Here is a 26,868-nt window from a genome sequence, read left to right as displayed (position 1 = left end):
GAACCTGCTCCTGCCCCAGTTGAACAGGCAGTCGCTGTATGTGTACGGCAGCGAGGTAGCAGTGGAGGAGCAGTGTATGAAGCAGAGGGACAGCGGGATCCTGGTCATCCACCCTTTTAGTGCCATAAGGTACAGTGGCATGCTCCCTGTCTTGTCTTCACCTGTCTGTGTGGATGGGGAGGTGATTGTGGCGTCTAAGGCTTTGGGTCAGTTCTGTTAGCTTTGTTGACACCTGAATAAAGAAACATTTGTAAAGCCAATGGACATGAATGTAAACAATGTAATGGGAATGTATGTCGTATGAGGAGAAAATGAAGCCTCTGTGAATATAAACACTGAGAAATATTTAACATTGTTATGAAATTGCAAGAAGCTACTAGTTAGTGCTTGATACTCATGTCTCAGTGTTGTTGAAAGTAGAAGTAGCAGCCATTGTCATAAACTTGAAGTAGTGGTTGTCAAAAAAAGAATACAAATTGTGTTTTATTGTATTTTTCTCACCATTAGGAGTTATTATATCATGTGCATGGTGACTATAACATTTCTGAACCTGGTTGGGATCCCCATGGAGATTGCTTTTCTGGACGGTGAGAGCGGTGTGGGCTGGGAGGGGTTCAACGTGTTTTCAGACACGCTCTTCTTGATTGACGTCGCCCTTAACTTCAGGACGGGTATCGTTACTGATGACAGTGAGGTAAGGCTATTCATTTCAGCCAGGCAATGTAAACAAGACCGCCCTCAAATGACCTTGACAAGCGTGTACGGCTCTCAGTCAACATCTGTGGCACAACCTTTGACTGACATGTTTAAATGACTGCTGTGAATACATTATCTGTGTGTTTGTATCATCTTTCCAGATACACCAAATGCAAATAGTCCAATGCACAGTTCATGATGATCATTCATTAAAATCATTATTATTACTATTTTGTAGTGTGATGGTTGTGGTGTTGTTGTTGACTATTAGTATAAGTCTAGTATAGCTATTAAACATTGCCTGTTTTTTCAGCACACTGTAATAATAAAGGCGTTTGTCATTGACAGAATGCTATTCTCGACTTGAAGACTATTCGTGTCAGTTATTTAAAGAGCTGGTTCATACCTGATTTGATTGCTGCGTTCCCAGTTGGCTACATTTTGCTCATTGCGGTAATGGGTCTTTTCTCTGGATATTTTCCTCACATAAGCTATTCTAATACATCCATAGTGCCACTGTGTGTGGTTTGTGTAGGTGAGTACGCACTCAAATCTCTGTGCTTTGTTTGTGTACCAGGACTTAACATACAACGCTGACCCTAGCTCCACCAAGACCACTAGAATGGTGAGAATCCTGATGTTTGTGAGGATACTGAGTCTGGTGCGACTCCTGCGTGTGTCCAGGCTGGTCAGGTTCTTCAACGAAGTGGAAAAGGTCATTAGAGTTAAAAACATTTTATTTCAAGATTTGTAGTTTTAAATCAATTTTCAGCAAAAAAATTGGGACTTGAAATGCAGTTTTACGATGTAGTATAGGTTTTTACAATGTAGTAAACATACATACATTATAAACTGAAATTATGTATTGCATTGATAACAAAGTACATGAGGTGCACCGGTCAAATATATTTCATTACTTTATGTCACAGAGCTGCTGTCTCTTTCCAGTGAGGTTTCCAAGATAACATTTTGACGCTCACTTTCACCCCACATGCATCATCTCTCTCAGGTGTCCAATGCAAACCTTGATGTGGTGCGGCTGTTATTCCGTGTGCTGTCCCTCTTCATGACCATTTTCCTCCTGTGTCACTGGAACGGCTGCATCCAGTACTTTGTGCCCATGTTGGAGGACTTCCCAGTAGACTGCTGGGTTAGGAGAGAGAACCTCATGGTAAGCTTCTAAATAAGTAGCCGTGGCAACCAAATACTGGAATTGTGTGATGTCGAAGTTTCCTAATGGTAGAAAACTAAGGAAACACTATACTCTAAGAACTATTTTTTATAACATTTCCAATACTTTGATGGGGGAATGAAACACATCAGTTTGCAATGTCCCATAAACTGACTTGTCCCAAATTGCTCCCAAATAATAATAAAAAAAAAATATTTGATCCATATTCAAACACTGTCTTATCATTGATGCACCTGGTGAGACCTTCATTTTCTAACAGTAGATATATATAACTTGTGACAAATAGCACAAGCTAAATTGGACAACATTCTTCAGCAAAGCAAAGCCAAATGTGTAGTGCAAGGATCTGTGATGCCTACAGATCATGGCAGAAATGTATTTTTATTACGTTAATTTTCTATACTGTATCATATAACCTCTATAAAAAGAAAATGCTGACTTGCGTCCTCTTTCTCAGAACGCCTCGGTGGCTGAGAAGTACTCTTTCGGAGTCTTTCGGGCCCTTTCTCACATGACTGCCGTCTCTTACGGATCCTCCGAGAGTCCCACAAGCAAGGCGTACACTTTAACCAAACATTAATGATGCATGCACCTTTTGTCTTTTTCCTTTTCCTATAAGACTGATTGAGACTAACACTGACGTGTGTTTCTCCCTAGATGACACAGAGATGTGGATTGTCATCATCAGTATGGTGTCCGGGGCTCTGATGTATACAATGATAGTTGCTAACGCTGCGGCTATGATGGCCAATGTGGACATCACAGCGAAAGCATACCAGAACAAGGTATAGTACTGTAACCTTTTGTGTTGGGTTCGTTTAGGTGGTATCCCTACTTAGTAGATACATGAACTGGAGGGAGACAAGGATGCTCTTGAACAGTTTAATAAATCACTTCTCACTCTTTCACTTTCCACACTCTAACGTCACTTCCTGATCCTCCAAAACATATCATGTCAACATCCAATGGCATTGATGAACTTCCAATAACTGAATTTAACAGAGTAGTCCTAGATGGACCAAATGTTATTCATAAATTCCCAACTTAGATATAACTTCTTATTGAATTAACCTTTCAACACAATAGAACATGCTCCAGCTTACACAGTACTGTAGGCTACTGAGGGAGAGACAAAAGATACATTGTGTTTGCAAGCATCCAAAAAAGCGAGAGACACAGCTGGTCCACTCACAGGTGCAATCTTCCCGCAGATGAATCATCTTGAAGACTACATGACCTTCATGAAACTCCCCAAAGACCTGCGAGCTCGCATCTGCAGTTACTACCAAGCCCGTTATGCAGGGAAGTGGTTTGATGAAAAGGATATATTGAATTGGGTGTCCTCCTCTCTGAAAGATGTACGATGTAGCCTTGCTTTCCACTGATTTTATGTCTAGAGTTTCTGTGTATTATTTTACTGTACAGGAACAGAAGTATTTTAAGTTAAATATATAAATACATGTACATACATGTACTGTACATACTGTTCCTATATATACATTTATATAGAGAGAGTTACATTTTCTACTTTGATTCTACATTTTTTATTTTGAATTTTAAATAAAAAATTAGACTGAGTTTGTTACATCTGCAATTTGAAACTGATTATGCAACATGGTGCTCGAGTTACATCGCTTCTTTCTCTCCCCCTCCTTTGTGCAGGAAATTCTGAACATCATGTGTTCCGGGCTGCTCAGCAAGGTGCCTATATTCCGGAACTGTGACAAAAGCTTCATCTCCTCCATCCTGCCTCATCTGCAGCATGAGGTCTACCAGGAGGGCGACGTCATCATCGCTCAAAACGGGCCGGGCGACCGCATGTTCCTGATCGAGCACGGCCAGGTCCTGGTGGAGAGCCTGGAGAAGGAGCTCTGTGATGGAGACCACTTTGGAGGTCAGTCAGTCTGGTTCGACAAGCTGGTTTTGTTTTATTGTTGCTAGCAGCTTTGAGTGTGATGTTAGCTGTCTGACTCTTGTTTTTTTGTTGTGTTTGTTTGTTTGTTTGTTTGTTTGCAAACTTCTGTAAGTTTAAACATTTTTGTAAGATTTTTAGGAATATAAACAGTTGTTGATATAATACATTTAAAGAAATCATGAGCTTATCATATGCCTCCATGTCTTGTACACTGGGGTAAAAGGCGTTCATCTAAAAAGAGATTTTCATTTAAAAACCTACCTGCATAATCTAGTAGGGTAAAATAAACTTGAACTGTATTAGATTAAATGGAATTTAGAGGAATTTATTTGAAGTGGAAGACTTCTGTGTCTTGGTTGTAAATACTTCACTGAGGCTGTCCTGTGCTGTACTATGCCTGTGCTGTGTTTGCCCTCACAGAGATGTGCCTCGTTAACCAGGGAAAGTGGTTATCTACAGTCCGAGCCCTGACCGTGTGTCAGCTCTTCTCGCTGTCTGTGACCAGCTTACATGAGGTGCTGCCGAGATTCCCAGAGATGACAAAGGATTTGGAAAAGATGGCTGAAAACACCAATACAAGCTTTGTGTGATGCACATTTAAAGCTGAAGAGACAGAACTTTTCCTTTTAAAATATACATCTCATGGATTTGAATCAATATTATATGATTCTAGGAAAGTTTAGAAAGTGCAACTACATCTTTTAATGACCAACAGCCTCGGTTTTGGTAATTTATTATTTTATTTAAATTTTGTGTGGTACATCAAGTTATCATCGTGAGAGACATCAGAAATTCATTTTGAGAGTGACCTGAAACCATAAAACATTTAAACTGACTGCACTGTGCACGTTTATTGTGACCTCACAGTGAACTGTTGGCACAACGATGCCCCGCTCGCTCGCTCTGGCCAAACCCCTAACACACAAACACACACACACAGTCTCCTCAGCCGAACACGCAGACGGTGCCGGAGGCCAGCCGGTGTTTGTACTCGTACAGGTAGTAGGAGGCCTGAGGGAAGTTGCACCTCATCTCCATCTTGCCAGGCACCACGTGGACGGCCACGCCCGGGCCTAGCCCCTCCTGCAGCTTCCTGAGCATGCGGGAGGCCAAGTAGAGGCCCGCCTTCTCCGGCTCGTCCTCCAGGGCGGCATACACCTTGAGTGGTGGGTTGGGGATCTTCCACTCCAGGTCCACGATCAGCTGGTGGATGCGGGCCTTGTCAAGGGAGCTTGGCGTGTCCCGGTAGCAGGCCACCACATGCGGGCATGGCGGTGATGTGGGGCTGGTGTGGACTGCCAGGAAGTTGTTCGGAGGCGCCACGGTGGTGGTGGTGGAAGAGGGCTCCTTCCCTTCGCCTCCCTCCTCCTTCCCTGTTTCGACCGTCTCCTGAGAGGGCACCTCCCCAGCCGCCTCATCCTCCTCCTCCTCCCAGAAGCCTACAGCCGGGTGCACCATCACAGCCCAGCGCATCCAGTCATAGTTGCGCTCGAGCGTCTTCAGGATGCCCTCAGCCTGCTCCTCTGGAGGTTTGCCATCGCGCAGTGCCTCTTGCACCTGCTGCTGGATGTCCTCCTTGGCCTGCTCCAGGAAGTAGCCCGAACAGCGCCCCCCGGTGGTCTTCATCTTGCGGTACAGCTCCCCCATGCGGTCGGACCAGGTCTTCATGAGCAGCGCCTGGTCTCGGCCCACCAGCGCCGCCTGGGTGAAGAGGCAGAGAAGCCCTGTTCCCAGAACAAAGTTCACCTGTATCACACACACAAACACACAGACGTGGACCAACACACATAGTTTGTAAGAAACGATACATATAATAACATCACACACAGTAACAAAGGCATAGTGAGTTTATGTTTTGGGCACATTAAGAATTCAATTTGGTGAGTCAGAATTCAGGCTAATCATTCTTAATTCAAGTTAAGTTTGTATTGGTTTTATATGCTTTTATTGTCATTTCCGCATATGTATGTTGTCATACAACAGGTATCGAGGACCACAGTGTAACGTAGAACATTGAAAAAACAACAAATATAATGTAAAAGTACTATGTAGTGAAAAAAGTTTATGCAATTTAGGGCTGTACACAATTAGGACATATATCCACATTGAACAAACCATTGTACACAATTTTCACAAAAAAACATCTGACACAGACAGAAGATTTCACTGCCTTTCACACCCTGTGTTTGTTACAGTATTTCCATCAAAAGATAGATTGATGGTGTTTTTTTTGTTATTACCAGTACTCAACAGCTTGAGAGATCACTTGATCACCCAGAAATCATGTTGTTTATGGATTAATAATCATAGTCATTAGTCAGGGCCTATCTCACTAGAGGCCTTACAGTATAACGTAAGCTAAATTGCTTGTACTACACTATGATTTTAATGAGATGTCATATACTTTTCTAAACATCTGTTGTTATACAAGCTGATGCAATATTTACCAAAGTACAGAAATACTAAAATGCATCAACTTTACTAATCTCCTTTGGCGATATGTACTGTAGGTAAACAAGCATGGAAAGAGACTTATACATTTTCTTTCATCAGTATGCAACTATATTGCGTGTGTGTATATATAGTGTGTATAGTGTGTATAGTATATACTGAATATACCAAAATGCATTCATTGTAAATATCGCATTCATTGTTCACACCTCTGTAAATTGACCACATTATCACTTGCTTTGTATTTTTGGTTTGGTTAAGTTTAGTTAAGATTCTTAAAGCAAAGCTGCAGAGATTCCTAAAAAAGCCATCTGTTCTTGAGGCAGCTGCCTTTCCCTTATTGTTTGTTTTTTCTAAAATATCCGAAAGCTAAAAAAAAGAAAAGAAAGTTTCCTCAAAGAGTGTCTTAAATTAAGTCAGAGGAGGCACTGTGCAGATGGCGTGTCTTTATAATGAATCCAGTCCCCTCTACCAGTCTGAGGGAGCACTCTTGAAAGACTGCCGTTTATGTGTCAGCTGATATTGCACTGATGTTTGTTTTTGATAAGTCTACTGACGTTAAAGAAATACTACCTCCCAAGGTCAGGCCACTCCTTCCTCTGGCCTCCATAGCAAGTTCAGATTGAGGATAAAATAATAGGCACTTAGAGTATACAGTACTCTCAGTGGTATTAGATCATTATAATATTTTGATTGTCAAACAAATACACATTCCTGATTGTCAGAAACTACAATCACTTTCCATCGCAGATTAAACACAATGTTACACTTTTACCAAGAGTTATATTTCTGTAAATCTTTCTTTTAGGATAGAACAGGGTTTACTTCATTAATCTCTGATGGGAAATTTATAGTTGAAATTTTAATTGGTTAAATCTTCTATTTCATCTATTTTTACATCTCTCATTTTCCATTAAACTCTCATCCACAATTGTGTTAGAACTATTTCATTAATAATTGAATTTAATTAGTTTAAATATCACATTTATCAGTGAATATGTCATGAGGTACCTACTGTGTCCAAACGAGGCAACACCCTTTGCTGCAGTTAGTTTAACCTACACGACCCCACTGACCTTGACGCAGAACTCCCTCATCTCCCAGCGTTTGGGTCGTCGGTTCTGAACAAGCTCCTCCAGCAGAGTGGGCTGGTCCGTCAGCGCAGAGATGCCCATCATGCGGCTGTATAGTGCGGTCAGCTGCCTCTCCAGCTGGTGTTCCCTCACGTACTCCAGAAACACCTCCTTCTCCCGCTTAGTGAAGTCCGGCTGGGCCCGGATCGTGGTTCCCAGCTGGTTGTAAACCACCACCAGGTCGTCCTCCAGACGGTGGACCTCCGTGTCGTGGATCAAACCGGGTCCAAAGGAGCTCAGCTCCTGGTCTATGTGGTCCAGATTCTTCTTGACCAGGTCTTTGTCCTCAGGATTGGCACTGTCACCCAGGCAGGAGCAGATACCCTGGACGAGGCCTTTCATGGTCTGCATGAAGCCAACTGGTTCCAGGACTTTTCCAAACAGTGCCATAGTGAAGAATAGTCTTGATGCAAAGCAGCTGAGAAGAAGGCATAATATATTACAACGAATGAACACATAGTATTGTTGGATTACACAGGACTTTGCATATACAACAGTGTCTGTGTCCATACTATTACGTTATGCTTCATTGTATGTATTTCAAGCCTGTTTAATCAGTTGCAGTAAATTAAGTTTAATGCTTAAAGACTGTGTGTAAATTAATTTGTCACCAAGAACAGACTCACCCAGGAGAGAAATATGGAGTGTGGTTTCAGCCTGACCTTCACTGGGCTGCATGCTCTGCTCACTATTTATACACTCAAATAATCAAAATCTGATAAGCTTTTTTTTTCAGACATTAACCTATGAGATTGAAATGACTGAAATGAATGTTAGGCTAAGGACATTGTTGTGTTGAAGAGAAAAAATACATATCAAAAGGACAGTGGGAAAATATTTGTAATAGGCCTACATATAAATATGAAAAGGTTGTTTAATGTCATAGTTTGAAGGTTCAGTATGTTCATATTTTTTGCTCTCGCCGGGTATACCCTGGAGCCCTCCAGAGTGTTTTATAATAATTTGATGTTTTACTCCGGAAACCTTGGTGGCAGTAGCTTAATAGACTTTTACAAAATCTGTCATGCTGGTGGTTGGATGAGCGAAGAAATATTTCTCTGACGTACTTCCGTCCACCTCCGGAACCGCGGAAATTTGAAAAACATTGCTGCTTGTTTCATTAGTTTTTGGTAAAATAGCTCTAACAAACACATGAATGTTATTTTATTTTTTTTAATTTACAGTAATACTACAAGTATGTTATTAAGTAAAGAATTTAATGTCGGCCTCTGTTTGTTTTGTCTAGTATGGTGTTAATGAAGAGTTAGCCGTTGTTGTGATTTTAGGCAAACGTTGAGTTACTATGATAACGAACATTTAGCTCCTCGACGGAACGTTTTATGTCAGATTAATCGGTAGCTGTTTAGGATGTGTTACCTCAGGATGTGGCCCTTTTAGTACTTTTGTTCTGTATTCACCCAGGTATATTTGCGTCTGACAGAATGGAGCCTCGGGTGGCGTTTTTCGCTAAAGTGCGTCATTTAGTGGGACGTTTGGAGAAAGAAACTGCACATCTCCAAGATATAAGGGAGAACCAAAACTACGGTGAGTTAACTTATTTGACTACTTCAATAAAGATAACTAATTTATACAAAGATGTAATTGAATTAAGCAATACGTGAAAACATTTAAGCTTAACCATGTATTGCATTTTGTTTAGATGACACCACTGGGGGAGCTTGCCTGTCAACATTGCATGAGCTGCAATCAGAAGTAAGAGGGTTCAAGGTATGGCATTAGTTGTAACCTTTTGTTTTACTTTCACAGTAACCGCTCCCATTCCCATATTTGTTAACTTAATTATGCCATGATATGTAATTGGCAGTAACCGCTGTCTGTATTGATGTAATCAATCATCTGTTTGACGTGCAGTCGCAGATACAACAGGAACTCGTGGAAAGTCGAGAGGAGAGGGAGGAGGTGGTGAGCTTCATACACACGTGGTCAGAAAAGAGACAACAAGTCAAGGAAGCCCTTGACACATTGGGCTGCCACCTCGAGCAATATGGCTACAAACCCAGACATCCAAAACAGAATCACCCAGGTAAAAACATTTTTTTGTTGTGAAAACACCAGTTCTTCATATTAAGAATTTCTTCTGTAAATTGTGTTCCTTATTTGATTAGTTTTGGTCTTTTAACTACTTGTCTTATTGTCTTAAAGTCCTGTGATGTTGTGTTACCTGAGGTGGGTGACCACTCTGTCTCTGCCCCCCCCCCCCCCCCCCCCCGCTTCCTCTTTGAAATCATCCTGTCTCTCAGCTCCAGGGATTGAACATGCAGAGTCAGAACCTCAGTCTGAGGAGGGGGCAGAGGTTGGAGAAGAGGAAGAGGTGGAGGAGACTGAGGGGGAAGATCATGACACAGAGGGGGAAGACCAAGGTGAACATCCGGAAGATCATAAGGACCCGGATGAGTTTACCCCGGAGAGGATAGCCCCCTCCCTGTTCACCGCCATGTGTACCCCGAAGCTCACCGACTTTGGCCTGTCAGAGCTGCACTTGCAGAATATGCTAAAAAACTATGCCGCGGATGAAGAACCTACACCACTGGCCCCAAAGGGACTCCTGTCGCTACTCTCCATGACAACCATGCAGCTTGCGGTGCCCAAGACACCCAAGTGCTTCCTAAAACTGGACGATGATGCACCCTCCCCACAGCCGGAGGACTTTGGCATCTCAGAGCACACCATGTGCTTCAACAATGACTTCACCATGGACCTTTTCCGCAAGAAGCCACTTAAGCCTGCCAGGTAGTCAGCTGTGTAGCTTTCCTGCCATTTAAACATGCTTTGCTATGTGTAGGGATTTTTAAAAATAATATGCTTCCTAATTGCTTGCGACTGGCAAGTGGCAGTTTTGGAACCCAGTGCACAAAGTACACTACAGGTTGGACAAAACTGAATTTATAAACACAGTAAAGGGTATACACTGTCTTATGATAATATATTTTATTGATTTTATTTATTTTAACTGTAAAAATACTGTTTGAATATATGTTTATATATCAGCAAGCTGAACACTAATGGGCCAATGGAAAAGGTTCCCCTATTGGCGACATCTAACGCAGCATCAGCACCCTTCTCTCCCATGGTCTTCAGCGGTAAATATGATTTATTTAAAATTTTATATTGACTTATCACAGTTTGTCATCTCATGTATACCTGTGATTTCCTCTAAAATATTTGCTTTAATGATTGAACATCCAGTTAAGTAACCTTTGGTTCTTTTAGTAGGTACATTTACTTGTACATACTTTATACAGAGATACCACTGTAACATCATCACTGTATTGATATATAATGTATCTAACTTTGTCTAAATGCAATATAAATTTTAATCTGCTAGAGTATATGAATACCCCTGAAACACCAGAGATCCGTACACCAGGATTCAGGCTCAAAAGGAGGGCTTCTCCACGTACCCCTGTCCGGAGTTGCGACGGCAACCTGAAGTCCCCCCCTGGGCAGTCAAGTGATCTTAATTCCCCTGAACTCCCCACATTTGAGACGCCTTATTGTCGCAAACTCATGAGTGTTAAAAAGGTGAGTATATTAGACAGAGACAGAGTAAGAGATGACCAATTGTTCTTGTAGTATTGAGCACAATTCTTGCCACATACCACCAACTATCAGTCACGGTCTGAGAAATCTGTCCCGAAGAAAGAAGAAAAAGCTAGTTGGTCCTGTAAACTCACATCCAACCAGCCAGCACAAAGAGCTATTCCTCTCAGGGCATCAGGAATTTTACAGGAGAGTAGGTTTAGATCTCAAAGCCTTGTAATCTGCCAGCATCAGCATATGACTTCTGGGACATTGGCACACCTGTTTTCAAAGAAGTTGGCCTTAGTTAAAAGTGTGAGAGGTGGGATGGGCTTTGGCTAAGAAAGGGAGTGGATCACTTATTTTGATCACAACGGGTTTCAAAATGGCTTACTTAAACCAAATAGTGCAGTAGTGAATGACTAGCGTTTATATTCTATGTCCAAACTCCAACCTCAGCGGTCACTCTGATCATGTATTTAGGACGTAACATCTGATGAGTCAACCACGCAGAGGCCAGGGCTGAGCAACCCTGTTGAACACCCTCCGGCCCTGGACTATCGACACACCTCCGTATCCGAGGACATTCCGGAGATGCCAGTCGAACTGTGTGAGGAAGAGCTGCAGCGCACGCCCGAGATGCCAACCTTGCAGTCAAGTCTGTGCCTCACTCTCCAAAGTGTAAGGCTTGATTGATTCATCCCGCAGCTGTGTGAGAGGTGTTAATTATAATGGGGCATGTTACGGCAAGCAGAGGAACATGGGATTGCCACAGTCATAAACAGTCAGATGACATGATTTTGTTCTTGACACAACAAGTCATAAATGCCTTTGGGTAAGTGGGAGGGTAAGTAGTTTAGGTGTGCTGGTTCACATTGTCCTAGTTTGGTGGTGATATGCTCCCTAAATCTGTGATTATGTCCATCACTGGGTGACTGTGGGTAAACTGTACAGGTCTTTTTGCTCTACTGTTTCCTTCTGCAACTTGCACCATTTCCCTCTCTCGCGCTCCCTCTCTCTTTCTCTCTGTCTTTTTCCCTCTCCCTTTCTCTCTCCCTCTCTGACTGTCTCTCTCACTCTCTGAGTCTCTTTCACCAAAATGTGGGGGATTTAGAATTGTATTTACAAGGTCAATGAAGAGGGTATGCTACAGATTTTCTGAGTACATAAATTGAGTTCTATTTAGTAATGATAGTTTTTTTTGATTATTTGTTTATTTAATGTTTTGGTCTTTAGCATGTCTTAATTTTACCTCTTAAGTGCTTCCTTTTTTTTAACTGGAAATAAAGGAAACTTAAAAGTCAAGTCTCTGACTCACTCTCTCTTTCTCTCTCTCCATACAGATGCAGGTAGAAACCCGTAGCGTGTCTATAGTGAACATGGGAGGAGAGCTAGGTCCTAAGGAACCTACACCTCCTGTTTTGGATATTCAGGAGAACCAAACCCAGGAGTGGAAACTGGCCAGTCCACCTGTCAGGAGGGACTACGACCCAGAAGCACGGACCCCAGAGATGCCGGATATGAGCGCCATCACCCAGGACATCTTCAAAGTAAGTCCGTAAAGGTTTTATATATCACAAATAATGACATGTTTTTTATGATGATAGACATTAATGACATCATTGTTATTGATATGTAATGATCATTTCATTACATGTATCCTCCCCCCCTGTCTCGATTCAGAAAAGTTCATAATCGATTTTGTAATAAAAAAAAAATAAAAATAGATATATATTTTTTACACATACATTTTATGTTGAAATGCAAGCTGCATCGATTATTGCATTGTTCATAGAAAGTCAAAATTGTGACAAGGAAAAGCTTTTTCTTTAATAAAAGATAGAGAAGGTTATTCATCTGTGGATTTTCTTTAATTATCAAACACAAAGTAGGAAGTGCAATCAAAGACTCTGCGTAGCAAACTTGAATGTTTTAAAAGTCGAAATGCATCAATAATCGTTTTATCGGTTTAGAATCGATAATCGGTTTAGAATCGATAATCGGTGACCTCGTAATCGAATCGAATCGTGAGGTGCCAAGAGATTCCCACCCCTACAAACAACTGTATGTTCCTTCACTGTGGCACATCAGCAAAATGTACAAAATATCTGTAGAATATCCTTACATCACTCCTGAATGATGCCTCTTCCATCCTCTCTTGCCTTTGTAGCTGGTGTCTCAGTGCAACACTGAGATGAAGTCAGCCGTCCCTCAGCCTGCCCTCAAAGCAGCACCGCAGGCCACAGGGACAGGAAAGGAGAACCAACAAACCATACAGTGAGTCTCCAAAATCGTCTCCGTGAGGAGTTTGTCTCAGAGAGGCAATACAGTCTGAATAAAACTGGCCAAACAGTTCAGATTCAGTGTGTCATGTTAGAGCACACCCACACTCATACATGCACATATACAGATGTGAAGTGCGCTGTGAGTAGTTTATGTACTGCAATGGGGCTGTTGGGTACCAGGATGTAGAGTTCAATGCACAAAATAACGCAGAGTACGAATGCTGCACACTGAAACAATGACATGTCGAATAGAGTCAATGATGGGAAGGAAGGCTGTGTCTCCTAGCCAGGTGTCATAGACAGGAGCTCAGTCTTCACCTTGCAGATCTACCCGCTCACAGGTCCTCTGTTCTGGGCCTCAGTAAAGTCCTTATAGGAGGCGTGGGCCTGCTTTGCCCTCTTCAGGTAGAGTGATTTCATCCCTGCCCCGTCTCCCCCTCTCCCCTGCAGACTTCAGAGCCTAGCGCTGGTGACGCAAAAGGAGTTCCTGGGCCTGCCCAGCTACCTCCAGCATATCCCCCTCGGAAAACTGAATGAGGCCATCCAGGAGATGAACACCGCGCTGCACCAGCGACAGAATGGTGGGTGGAACTGGAGTCTAATGGGGATTTGTAGTTTTTTTAAGGGAGAGGGGTATAGCTGTTTTAATGGGCCTTCATAAACAATGAACAAAGCATCCTTTGATAGGACTACAAATGGTTTGGTGGTGGGGTCAGACTATGGTCAGGGTTAGTTGACAGATTTGCGTTAGGTTTGTGGATTGTTTGTCTAATAGCGACTGATAGTCTGTTGATTATCAACTCATGTAATGTAACAGGAGTACTTCTGAATTAAAAAAAGGATGTGAGTTAAGCAAACATCAACATTTGATATCCATGCATCAAGTCTCAGAATCTGGTTCATCTCTTTAAAATTGAATGCCATGGACTGATGATGTTACACAGGGTGTTTTTCCTCCTGAAAGCAGCCCACAACTTATATAATAAAAACACCAGTAATGTATGCTGTTTTCTCTTTGAATCTGTGCTGCAGTCTTACACTCATTAGGTGTCTTAACATGCTAATTGTTCCACATTTAAATCAAATCCCTACATTGGTCGTCTCCAGACATATATGTTTATGCGCGTCCACTTCCCCTGTCCCACAGGTGAGCATTTGGACCCAACAAGGTTCCTGATGGACGAGCTGAGGAGCATCACGGGCGTCGGGGCAAAGGCGCCAACATTCCTGCTGTGCCTGACGCAGCTGAAGAGAGTAGAGCACATCCACGGAGCAGGAAACAGCGCCATGTACAAGCTGATCCCTTCACACACATGAACACCCCCACAGCCCACACAAACAGGCTTCATTAACCTGGATTGGGCCTCAATGGTCATTTCAATTCTATCAGTTTGTGATTGACGCTCATTCAAGATGGGTTGTTTGACATCTAATGTGTATGTACCACATACTGTGTTTTGGTCAAATGCAGACATATGGTTGCCATACTGTGTGTATATTGTGTACGTACATATTCTCTGTGTTATCTGTTGTGTCAGCCCAAAAGAAGAGGCTGTATGTAGTTTTAAGCATGCCGTGTTCTTTTTCTTGTGGACAAGATAGTTTTGTCCAGTCAACCTTGTAGAAGTGGCAGGCCGCTGTTAAAGTCTTAGAATGCACTATCATGTCTTTATTTACTCTTTTGAAAATACATTCTAGAAGACAGCACTGTTGCTCAGCCATTGTCCTTCATGGCCTTGTGTTGATTATGGTGACATGAGAGAAGAGAAGTCAAGGCAACTGATAATTTTGAGATTCTACATTTGTAATATATATAATAACCTTTAATAAATGTTGTATGTAAATGTTGTCCCCGTAATTGTATGGTGAAAACTTTTTTTTTTTTTTTTTTTAATGATCTAGGTGATTAAATGCTCATCATGCTTAAACCTTTAAAATGCCCAAAACCTTAAAAAAAAAAAAATTAACTGAACTCCAGGGCCGGCCTAATTTTGGTAAATGTAGCCTACAGAAAGTGGACACCTATGTTTACCCGTGGATTTATTATTATTATTCATAATTATAATAAAGTATTTGCAAGACTACTCCATCCCCTTCTGCCAAGGTGCTTAGTAAAACCTTAAATGGTATCCTGGGCTGTCCATTACTTTACAAGCCTCCTATTTAGCCTGACAGTTGAACTTAAGTGATATTTTGACTGTCTGAGGCTGTTTAAATACTCATATTTCTTACGGTGTCCTTAAGGTAATGTGTGATGGTAAAGACAAATATAGTGGTACTTCAGGTATGGACAGCAGGTGAAAGTGACAGTGGAAATAAAAAAGGCACTACACCTGGTCCTGGCAGTAGGTTTTCCGAACCGGTTTGGTTGTGTAGGTGGTAAAAAATTATACATATAGAGGAGATATAGGAAAAAGGTAATTAACCATATGCACAAAATGATTATGAATGGAAAAAAGGTTTATTTAACATCACAAGAATCTGGAGACGAGGCAACACTAGCTCCACTCTGATCTCAAACTCATCTTTGTATAAAATCCACAAGAGAAATTAAAAGCATAGCAAAAGAGAGAGAGGAAAAAAAAAAAAACAATCCACCATCAAACCACCCAACATCATGGATTAACATGTGTTGTAGGACACTCTTTCTCATGAGGTTTCCTGCTTTGATGCAGAGGATCAGTACGGCCTCATCCGGCCTGGCACAGCTGGTGTCCTGTTGGGTGGTGTTATGGCAATGTCTAGGTAGTCTCCTATTTGAAAGCGCTGGGACTGCAGGGTCATGGAGTCGTCTGCGCCTTTTCGGCCCGATATGGTGCTGCCTATATCTTTAACCCTGCAATGGGAAAGAAACAGGTGATCAAACTTAAAACGGGACTTTAATTTTATTTAAATAGTGCCATTTACAATTGACATGGTCTCAAGGCAGAGCACAAGTGTATAAGAAACTAATTAGAAATAGCTTACCTGTAGACTTGCCGTTTCGGATCTGGATAGACAATAGCAAAGCCAAAGTGAGTCCCTTTTTTTCGAGCATCAGGATAGACCTCCTTCACTAAACTTGTTAGTTCTTTTAGAGTGGCGTCCATCCTGCATATTGAAACAAATTCAACATTTTAAAAACTATGATGCAAACAGTGTTGCGTATCCGATAGATCTGTCAAGAACGAATTCACAATGACCAATATAAACAAAAAAAAAATGGTAAAAATACACAATACATAGTGGATATTCGATAGATACATGTCAACCGTTATAAAGATAACAAACAAAAAAAAGAACTTCACCAGGTATAGATCTGCAGTTCACTTGAGGGGACATTTCCACGGGCAAACTCGTCCATTCTGTGATGCCTGCCATTGTTGGTTGTAAAAACCCTCAAAAGAAGTGGACATGTCTGCACACACAAAAAAATAGCACAAGCTTTAATGCCAACAATATATTTAAGCACAAAGCTAAAGCAGTCACAACGCACAATTACTTTCTGCTATATCTGTTTTATAGCAATACAACATACACTAAACTGTACACACCACAGGCAAAATTGGGCATTATGTTATTTTAGTCGAAAGACATTCCTGCTTGGATCTGCGAGGTCATGGAAGGCTATAGTGCTGTTAGAGACAGGTTCGTGAACCAAACGGAATTGAACTTGACGATACTGCAATTATTAGGACGCTAGCAACGGTGATTTGCGAGCTGTTCTTTCAACTTTGCACATTTCCTTTCATGCCCTAATTCTCGGAACACGTAGCTACCAGCTAAATGTATGGATACATTTACAATCGTCTCAGCAGAACCACTACTCTGAAATGTGTGTTGACCAAAACTTTTTTTTATAGAATCAGTCTCGGGACTGAACTTGCTATGTTTTTTTTTGCAGAATATGATGATGTGAAGACAACTGGCCATTTGTGTCTCCGAGTTGTCAGGTAACATTCTGGGTAATATGCATGAAGTCAACTTAAACTTGTTAGCAAAGCATGCTAAACATTAGCTTGAAGGGTAACTTAGGCTAGCGGTATCCGTGTTACTCAATCAATGAATTGTTACATCAACATGTGCATGCATCAGATAGAATTATTTATGTGTTTACTTCAGTAAAGTACATCGCTCGTTATGTCCTCTTCACGACCATTCCGATGCAGCATTACATTTACTTAAAAGGAAAGAGGTCGGCGCAAAGCAGTGTGGCTAGTTAGCATAGAGGCGTGAAAGAAACCACTCGTTAACACTTCGTAATCAAATGACGATACACATGTTCTCTGAATTACCTTTTCTCTATCGACGGGCTTTTCGGGCTCTTTCTTTATTTCTTCTTGTGTAACCCTCGATTCCACGGCCATTTCTAATTACAAATACTTAAAACAAACACTTGCTATATTGATTAGCAGTGTTCAGCAAAGTAAATGTTGAGTATTTGTGTCGCGCATGGATGTCGTCAAAAGAAGGCAGGAAAGAGGGAGTTATTGACCAATCACAGCTTTGGAAAAGAATACTCGCGACGACGAACAGCCATTAAAATGACGACTGGACGTTTCCTGTGTAGCGGACTGTTGTCGCCATTTTGGGAGTCAGGGTATGAGAAAGCTAGTTAAAATCACCACCGGTCCGCACATTTTGTGGCCCTAATATGGTTCACACGTGCGTGGTGGCTGGTTGTAGGAACAGGAGAACTCCCGGGACCACTCTTTCGTTTTATCGGTTTCCTCGTGACCCAGAAAGGAAACAGCGTTGGATAGCTGCTGTGAATAGAGAGGGATGGGTGCCAAACGACGGGAGTAGACTGTGTAGTAACCACTTCATCTCAGGTATGTCTAGGAATTACTGCAAAAATAATCCAGGGTTCTCCATCAGAACAATCATTCCATGTCACTTTAGCTCCTTGTTCATAAACAACCAAGTCCCCTTTTTGCAACTTTAAAAAACCCTTTTTGCTCTCCCCTTTTCTGTTGACTGCTGATTGTAATGGCATTGTCAGTCAGTCATTCTCCACCAGGTGGGTTTATTTGCACTTGAAAACTTTTAGCTCTTTCAAAACGTGCCTGATGGTTCTTAAGGTGAGCTTCTGTCTATTTTTGTTCCTTTTAGGTAAACAGGTGAAGAATCCCAGGTCACCAGATTATGTTCCCTCAGTTTTTACCACTGCTGCCTCCTTGTCTGAGAACATGAAGGAAGCAGGCGCGTGTGAACTGTCTGACAAACCGGAGGCTCAAGTGGAGGCGGCCAATGCCCTGCTCTTCCTACAGGGGCAGGGCAGGTTCTTGGGGGAGATGGTTCAGAACCAAGAGCAGGAGCAAGACCCAGAGGAGGCTGAGACCACGTCATCATCCATGAGCAGCGATGATGACGAGGAAGATGAAGACGACAGTGATGAAATGGGCCAGATGAGTGACTGTAAAGGAAAAGCAGAAAAGCTGTGCAGAAGCGCCTCCACTCAGTTTATTGACTACGAAGCCAGTCTGAAAGCCCTGAGGAGGGAGAACCTAGCCCTGAGGGAGTCCGTAGAGAAGATGTCCCTCACTGAGGGGTCCCTCCGAAACGACCCAGAGAAAGTGAGCTTCTACACAGGGCTTCCGAACTACTTTGTCTTTGAGACAGTCATGTGGCTGTTGGCTCCTCACATGAAGGGGGACAAGAACTCCAAACTCTCCAAGTTCCAGCAGCTCCTCCTGACTCTCATGAGGCTCAGGCTGGATCTGCGAAACCAGGACCTGGCGTACCGCTTTGGAGTAAAGGTCGCCACGGTGACCAGAACAGTCCACAGAATCATCAACATCATGTCAGCCACACTGGTGCCCACAGCAGTCTTCTGGCCCTCAAGGGTTGAGCTGAGAAAGAACCTTCCGGCAGCTTTGAAGGCCACACATCCAGATTGTGCCGTGATCATTGAGTGCTTCAGGGTCTCCCTGGAAAGACCGGTTGACTCGCAGCGGAACCAACATCACCCTACAGCTGCAGAGGGTAGAATACCCTATTCCCCTCGGACGTCTGGAGCTAACGAGCAGAAGTACCTTATTGGTGTCGCCCCGCAGGGCGTAGTGACATTCGTTTCAAGAGGGTCGCCTGGCAACGTGAGTGACAAGTGCTTGGCGGAAGGTTGCGGCTTCTTGTGCAAGCTTATTCCAGGGGACGTGGTGCTGGCTGACCACGACCTGGATATCGCTGAGTCTGTAGCGGCACGTGGTGCTCAGCTGAAAGTCACCGGCTCCTGCGGCATCATCCACAGGGAGGGTTTCCCGGAAATGAGCCATGCGCCCTGGACCACCACGACCAACACCATGACCCAGGAGAGACTCAGCGTACACAGACATGTGCAGAAGGTCATCTCCATGGTGAAGAAGAGATATGCCATCCTCACAGGCCCGGTGGAGAGCCCATTCACCGCTGTGGACCGTGCCTCCAGCATGACAACATTCGACAAGATAGTGCAGGTGGCGTGTGCCTTAAACAACCTGTGCATATCGGCAGCTCCACTGGAGTGATCACTCAACTGCACTCTTAACAACCCCTCATGTCAAGGGTTGCTGTTATTTGCACGTTCTTCCTGCAAGCAAAGGGAGTCACTTCTGTTTTTTTTTTTTTTTGTCTTCACATTTTTTTTTTTTTTTTGTGGACATACACATGTATTTCTAATTACATGTTGCGTAATCATTGGGGGTTCATGGGAATTGGTTAACAGACTAAAAGGACCAGTCTACGCACATAGTTGTGGTTCGTTCGGTATGAGTCAAATATGGAACGCGTGTTGTACTGCAGTCAGTCATAGTAGCTTTTTGTAGCTGTGCCAAGGGCAGTGCCACAGCTCTTGGAACTGAAATATGTACAAGTTTTTGGTCAGATGGGGACATTCCATGCATTCTTCACATTCGAACAGGCCGATTACGCATGCTGAATAACAAGAGACCTCCACAATAGCGCCTTGGGCCAAAACTCCTTTGTGAGATCCAGAGAAGATGAAGACGATGTCAATGATGATGATGATGATAAGTTTGATTACCGTAGTGTTTGTCTGGATTTCAGCTGTACTCAGGTGCTAGTGCCTTAGCCTCTGTAATGCTGATGCAAAGGTTATCAAAAGGTTCATTTCCTTTAGAAAATAATGTATCTCTATATATTTTTGCATCAAAAAGGAGATCATTCTGTGTTCTCTCCAAATGCTGTTGACATAAATATTGCGCAGTTGATTTTGCAAAATGCTTCTGCTACTGTTTCTTGAAACAAGTCGTTTAATACTGTTACCTTTCATTTTGTAGACATCCAAACATTATGTAATGTTATTGATTAAAACTGAGTACTTAATCACTTTACATGTGAAAGCTCTGTGTGTGTGTGTGTGTGTGTGTGTGTGTGTGTGTGTGTGTGTGTGTGTGTGTGTGTGAGAGAGAGAGAGAGTTATGCGCATGTTTTAGCATTTTGCTTGGGATGGGGAATTTGTGAAGGCCTGCAGATCCATGTTTGTCAAACATTCTGTTTCTATTTTGTCAATAATACAACTGACAGCTGTCTGTACTTTTATATATTTTTTGTTAACACTATGACTCTCAACTGTTTATACTTTTAAAGAACATTTAAACAAAACACATATCTATCTCACACATTTGTTTTTTCTTTTTCAAAATACGTAGACAAATCTGCGCCTGAAGTACTGTACGTCTTGTATGCACATGATTCTTGATTGCGTCACGTATCGTCTTGGTTTGAAAGGTGATCGACTGTATAAATATGTGTCCATAAAATGTCCTCCACACTACCTGATTGTGTTTTAAAGGCCTTTTCTAAAGCAAACCTCATAGGAAACCACACAGCAATCAGAAAAAGTGAAGCATGCAACATGTTAAGACAATTAATAATATTGCAACACTGTATCTTATCACTTCACATCTGATAGCATGAGTAATGTCAAAGGGAGAGATTAGTTGATTTGTAAGTTATTAGTTAATTGGGAATAGAGTCCGTTCATACTTTCAGGGGATGCTGTGGAAGAGGGACACAGCTCCACAGGAAACCTGGAATAACTGCTGCACATTTGGATGAAATAAATGGGTCAACAGCAGGAGCATTAGGAATGCGAGAAATAAAAGAACAGTTGTTTAGGAATGCAACCTGGGTCTCCATGCAATGAGTCGAAGATGACTAGTTTCCTACAGAAGCACATGCCATTGAGTCTATGGACACTCTTAACAACTAGCCTAATAAAGTGTAGATATTTCCCACACCATATTATTGTCAATCTTCAGATAATTTCAAAGGTTAAGAAGAAAATCGACGAGTAATAGCAGGAACTGTACAATTTGGGTAGGCTGCATTGATTAAAATAGATCTAGATTTTAAGAAGTCTCCAGGGTTTTAATTCTGTGTTTAATACTTTCATACAGAGGAGAAATAAAAACATCTACGGTATATTTTCCTTTTTAAAACATACTATAGATATTGGCTTCTTGTTTAGATGAATGACTTAGCCATCATAAACTTTTATTATTTGAATACGGTTGTAAATGTAGGAAGCCCCGCCTAGAGTATGTGCGGTGCTGACGTGCATTGGTAGAACACGTGACACCTTTGGAATGTTAACAATGCAGTAAGTGTCCAACTTTGTACTGCATTCTAATTCTGCCGAGAGTGGGGAGAAAATGGAGTCTTATCTTATGATATCCCTTGTGTGTCCTCCATAACTGACGAAAACGGGATTTACGTTATTCTTCCTTGGGTTTATGAACAAGTCGAATTCAAGATAGCTCGGAGTGTATCGGCTGTTTAAACTTTTCTTGGATTTACATTCTTCTCCCACTTCTCTCACATGGTGAGTAACACAGACCTTCTCCGCCAAACCACATAATCTACGACAAAATATACCACGAGCCAACGGGTTAAGGTAATCATCCATACGATTGGCGTTAAATAATCACACGGAACGAAGTAAAACTCTTCGATTGCTTATAAAAACCCGACAGGGACTGGGCAACAGAGGACTGATAGAACTCCAAATTCTCCCTACATTGGAATGTCGGACTGCGTTAGCGGAGCTACGTTCCTCTCACCCCAGTCAAAAGCTCTCATAACCTCCAAGCTGCGATCGAACAGGCCTCGAAACTCACTTTTCACTGACATTAGCCTTGTAGTAATATAACGATAAGAAATCTGTTTTTTTAAATCAATCTTAGAGGATGAGGTTAATACTTGCAGTGATTGAGAGAAATTCCTTGCGTAAAGGTAATCCTGTTATACCTTGAAGATTTTTTTTTTTTAACTTCGTCCAAAACGCAAGGGTGGAAGTCTATAATTTGTATTTTTGTAGTGGAGCATTACAGACAATCATTGATATAGAAGTTCAAGATGTTACTATCTTTGATTGTATGGAATATATTTTCCGGGAATGTTTTGGATTTTTCCCAAAAAATCGTAACGTGAGGCCAAATTACAGTAAAAAGACATTCCGTAATACTCCCTAAATTGAGCAAACAACAATTGTCATATGAAGTGTGTAATATGCATGTCAACGTTTCAGATAGTTTACTGTTTTGGAATAGCCTATTTGTCTTCTCAAAGTTGTTGCTGCACGTTTTGTTTAGATTGATGTGAAAAGTGAGGAAAACAGGGGAACTTGGTAGCCCAACAGAGAACCTGAAAGTTAAAATGAATTTATAAAATCTAAAATTAAATGGGAAGTTCATTTTCGTTTTTACTCACTGTCAACGCCAGATATGATGCGCTGCTAGCTGACCATGTGCTCCCAGGTGTTTAACCAGCCATGTTTCAGGTATAATGCGCAATCATACGGGGGTTTCTATTGAGGACTCTTTACTGTCTTTTCATCACGATTGGCCTATACATTGATCAAATCCATGTTTTAAAAAGGAATATTAATCCCTTTATTTTGTGTGGATGATCACATGATATTGTATGCCTGCAGCTAGTTGATAAGGAATTGATGTGATACGCGAAACCATCGGGGTAGTATCATTGGACCACTTTTCTTTCATAACATTGATAAGACCTACTGTCTTGTCCACAGCCATAAATGCTGGAGTAAAACAGTAGGGGTAAGCATTCAGTTTGATCAGGTTGGCTGTATTTGCCTATATTCAAAGGCCATATCATTCTCTCTGTTATGATTGGTGATCATTACTTATGTTTAGACATGCATTCATGATTTTTTTGCTTTGTTTTTGTATCACTCTGCTCAGGAGGTGATGGGTAAAGCATAGTAGATGGACTTGGCCTAATCCCCACCATTGTGAGAGGGGAGGTTGGGGACTGTGTAAAAGGCTAGCTTTAGTACAGGATGTGTCACACTGTGTCTCTGAGGTGAGTATGTCTTAATGTGTTTTTTTTTTAGAAAATGTTCATTTGTTTTGAAGAGGTGTGCTTTTTCTTTTTAATTGTTTATTTTGGTCTTTGCTGCCTTGTGATGCAATAGCGTGAGCTTTCTTGTCATTACTTGTGGAATGGAATGCTCTCTGCTTTCCGGACCCTGAGCTGGAAACATCACAAGAATGGGAGCTTAGGTGAAAATATCCGCAAGATTGGGCAACAGCTCTTGCTGCGGAGCAAGGCACCACCATTCCAAAAAAGCAAAAAAACTAAATATTTTCATCAGAAAATTCTCTTGTGTGCACTCACGCTGCAGTTAAAGGTTTTTTTTGGGGCCCACCCACTACCCAAACTAAGAAAAGTCAGGAACTTAAGTTAAGTCAGACGGGTTTAGTATTCAAGCAAGTAGGCTATGTCTTTTTTTTGTGGTATGGCAGTGATTGTTGAGAACTTTAAAGTCCACAGCACACTCCTCCACCAGCTCTCAGTGTCTGAGCTTTTTAAAGAACCTCTATTCTTCCACACGGACTGCAGGTCTCATAGCTTGGCAGCATAGGTGTGATCAAAATGACGGCGAAAGCCTGTTATTCAGTGTGCCTCCTTAGTTGTGAATATTCTACCACTATGATTTTGTTTCTCTTTGCGATCATGAATAAGGCCTTTCAGTAGCCAACCCCAAGGAGAGAGCGAGAGAGACAGAGAGAGGGGGGAAAAAATGTTAAAAACAACTCGCCTGGCTCTATATAGCCTGCAGTTATGTCTCTATGTTTCTGAGAAATGGGCTGCTCTTCTTGTCTGCTGTTAAGAGTTATAGGTCTGAAAGTGTAGGTTAACGGGCAACGCGTCCATCATATAACGATGGTGCCCAGCCTTACAGACGGGGTGCTCTCACGTGAGCCTGGCTCCCTCGCGTCACTGGGCCCTGTGCCTGGCCCGCGGGCCGCTGGCTGGGGTGAGTAGCACGGCGGTGCTGGAATGCGGGCAATGTTCTTCGAGGTAAACCAGTGAGAAGGTGCTAATGGCCAATCCTGCTGGGGCATTTGGCGGAGAGAGGAGATGTACGGCTGTCCGTGAATGTGCGGCTGTCGACCACACCCCAACCCGACTACCTTTTTTTACGCCTTTCCCACGTATGGTGGACACAGCAGCCAGACCCAAACTGTTTACAGGCGGTTTACTGAAGCTACCCTTATGGGAGACATTTTGGGTAAACTAGGTTCTTGCTTGAAAAGGGCTTGAAGGGGTGGGGGGGGTCCCTAAAGAGTCCCTACAGAGGAAGATGTCGGAGGTCGAGGGTTGGGGGGCTGTCTAGGATACACTTAACCTGTGGTCTGATGGTATCCCAGTTCTCACTGCAGTGATGAGGACTGAGGCCTTGACATTCACAACTTAACACTGGGTGTAAAACATCCCAAGGCATCTGTTGTAAAAGAGTAGGACTGGTGACCCCAGTGATTAGGCCAGAAATGCCATGAACTGTTCCTTCTCAAGCAAGGCCCAGAGTGTCTGTGTGTGTCTTCCTACCTACTCACATCCACACCAGACAGCCAGTATGTGCCGTGTGAACTGGCACGCAGTGGCTACTGTACCATGCCGTCAAAACATGGGATGTTCTCCTAGCACAGGAAAAGACAAAACCAGCAAAACCTGGATGTGCTAGGAGGTGCTGAAGTGCCCCTTTGTATGTAAATAGCTTTGATTAGCTAGAGCTAAAGTGCTTTATGAGTGGGACCAAACTTGATTGATTCACAGGTTGATTGGTCAATTGGTTGCATGATTCAGTGTTTGTTCATTCATAACATTCATTCATCACATTCCTTCATCCTTTCATCTACTCCTTCATTCATTCCTTCATTTCTTTTGTGTTTTTCTCCGTAGGCAATGATGTGCACCAGGATGGAGTGGAGCGAGGCCGTCCTTCTGACCCCCCATAAGACTTGGGACGAGGGGGAACGTGACCCTTAAACTGGGGGGTCGGAACGATGGCATCCGAGTAGCTTAGCTTAGCGTAGGTTAGCATAGCATAGAGTAGCGTTTGTTAGGACCACAGAACTAACCAAGATAGGCCCCAGCAGAGAGTGAGACACCTGGACTTGTGCTCTAATCTCTTCTCAGATCTATCCCACTGGTGTGTGTGTGTGTGTGTGTGTGTGTGTGTGTGTGTGTGTGTGTGTGTGTGTGTGTATATGTGTTATCTATTTAGGTCAAACAGCTCAAAAGCCCAGCAGAGAGAGAGAGAGAGAGAGAGAGTGTGTGTGTGTGTGTGGTTGGTTTGTTTTGACATGTGTTTGTGAGTTGCGTGTTTGTGTGTGATTGAGTGAGTAAAGTCTGTGTGTGTGTGTTTGTGAGACGTGTTCTCACTTGACTCCCAAAGCATTCGTTGGCATTCTTGCCGATTGCTAGATTAAAGCAGACTTACTACTATATCCAAAGACTATGAGGCCCAAGACCTTTCCTGCCGCCCCGTACGTGGGCAATACGCGGCAGCGGCTTCAGGAGATCAAGGAGGGCCTGAAGCAACCAGCCAAGCTGGTGAGCCAGGCACTGCACGGGGGCAGCTCTAGGGGCGAGGGGGGCCGGGGGGGCGACTCCAAGGGGGGCAAGGACAGCAAGGACCCTGGAAGCCGGCAGCAGCAGCAGGTCCGCCAGCCGCAGAAGTTCAACAACTACCAGAACGCTCTGCGTGAGATCCGCAAGTCCCTCATGCCCTTCGCCAACGACCCCATCGGAGACGTCAACCGGCAGATGCTGCAGGAGCTGGTCAACGCAGGCTGTGACCAGGTGTGTGTGTGTGTGTGTGTGAGTGTGTCAATACAGCTGCATTTTCTCTTGCAAAAATGTGTGTGTGTGTGTGTGTGTGTGTGTGTGTGTGTGTGTGATGATAAGTACCGGGGCATTTTCTTCTTGCAGGTGTGTGTGTGAGAAAGACATTAACATGGGTCAGTCAAAGTTTGACATCTCATATATAGCCAATATGTGTGCCGTTGGGATCAAATGAGGGTGAGCGTGTGTGTGTGTGTGTGTGTGTGTGTGTGTCTCTGAGTGCGAATATCTTTGAGTCAAAGTGTTTTGTGTTGTTAAGTCCTTTGTCCTATTTCAGTCTGCCCAACTGTCAGATTGTGCAATGTTGTTTAGGCTTTACACAAAGTAATACTGCACCTCCAGAGAATTATTTGCTGTGATGTGAAAGTGTCTCTGAAGTTCATGTGTTTAGTTCCTTGCATGTGTTCTGCATAGTGTAACTACCTTTTAACCACCAACTGTCTGGTGTGAAGACATGGGTATTTCTGGTAGTTTTTTTGTGTATCTCAGATGTGCTTGGGTACAAATTTAAAATACAAG

General features: G+C 42.7%; 3 protein-coding genes across 4 annotated transcripts in view; 2 read left to right on the top strand and 1 right to left on the bottom strand.

The window, feature by feature from the left end:
- Window positions 1–8,353: 8,353 nt before the first annotated feature.
- Window positions 8,354–14,529, top strand: ska3 (spindle and kinetochore associated complex subunit 3; the record flags this gene model as incomplete). Its single annotated transcript, XM_080840032.1, is given in 14 exon segments — window positions 8,354–8,396; window positions 8,399–8,459; window positions 8,461–8,515; window positions 8,830–8,932; window positions 9,048–9,115; window positions 9,260–9,431; window positions 9,649–10,138; window positions 10,397–10,488; window positions 10,734–10,930; window positions 11,411–11,608; window positions 12,271–12,477; window positions 13,098–13,204; window positions 13,663–13,793; window positions 14,360–14,529. Coding segments are annotated over 14 exon segments (2,094 nt in total).
- Window positions 14,530–15,654: 1,125 nt separating this feature from the next.
- On the bottom strand, window positions 15,655–17,631 carry sap18 (Sin3A-associated protein). Its single transcript, XM_080840023.1, has 4 exons — window positions 17,487–17,631; window positions 16,500–16,609; window positions 16,180–16,302; window positions 15,655–16,048 (listed from the first exon to the last, which is right to left on the bottom strand). Exons 1-4 carry the CDS (start codon window positions 17,556–17,558, stop codon window positions 15,892–15,894), a joined length of 462 nt encoding a protein of 153 aa, XP_080696149.1. The 5' UTR covers window positions 17,559–17,631; the 3' UTR covers window positions 15,655–15,891.
- A 4,222-nt stretch (window positions 17,632–21,853) lies between these two features.
- lats2 (large tumor suppressor kinase 2) overlaps window positions 21,854–26,868 on the top strand; it is a 24,009-nt gene continuing 18,994 nt past the window's right edge. The window contains exons 1-2 of one of the 2 annotated variants that reach the window (XM_080839962.1): window positions 21,854–22,015; window positions 25,405–26,307. In XM_080839962.1, the coding sequence (XP_080696088.1) occupies window positions 25,963–26,307 (345 nt within the window). In that variant the 5' untranslated portion in view covers window positions 21,854–22,015; window positions 25,405–25,962. Of the gene's footprint in view, window positions 22,016–23,411; window positions 23,521–25,404; window positions 26,308–26,868 lie in introns of those variants that run through there. The other variant, XM_080839961.1, reaches the window with a different exon arrangement.

The sequence above is a fragment of the Sprattus sprattus genome, assembly GCF_963457725.1.
Source record: "Sprattus sprattus genome assembly, chromosome: 5".
Classification (NCBI taxonomy): Eukaryota; Metazoa; Chordata; class Actinopteri; order Clupeiformes; family Clupeidae; genus Sprattus; species Sprattus sprattus.
This window is presented reverse-complemented; position numbering and strand designations above follow the sequence as displayed.

What these genes read in the sequence shown, in the direction of transcription:
- sap18 (XM_080840023.1), bottom strand. Translation starts at nt 17,558, where the DNA reads ATGGCCGTGGAATCGAGGGTTACACAAGAAGAAATAAAGAAAGAGCCC. An exon ending in GAACTGCAGATCTATACCTG is followed by an intron (nt 16,303 to 16,499) that starts GTGAAGTTCTTT and finishes TTCAATATGCAG; the next exon opens with GATGGACGCCACTCTAAAAG. An exon ending in CCGAAACGGCAAGTCTACAG is followed by an intron (nt 16,049 to 16,179) that starts GTAAGCTATTTC and finishes TTCCCATTGCAG; the next exon opens with GGTTAAAGATATAGGCAGCA.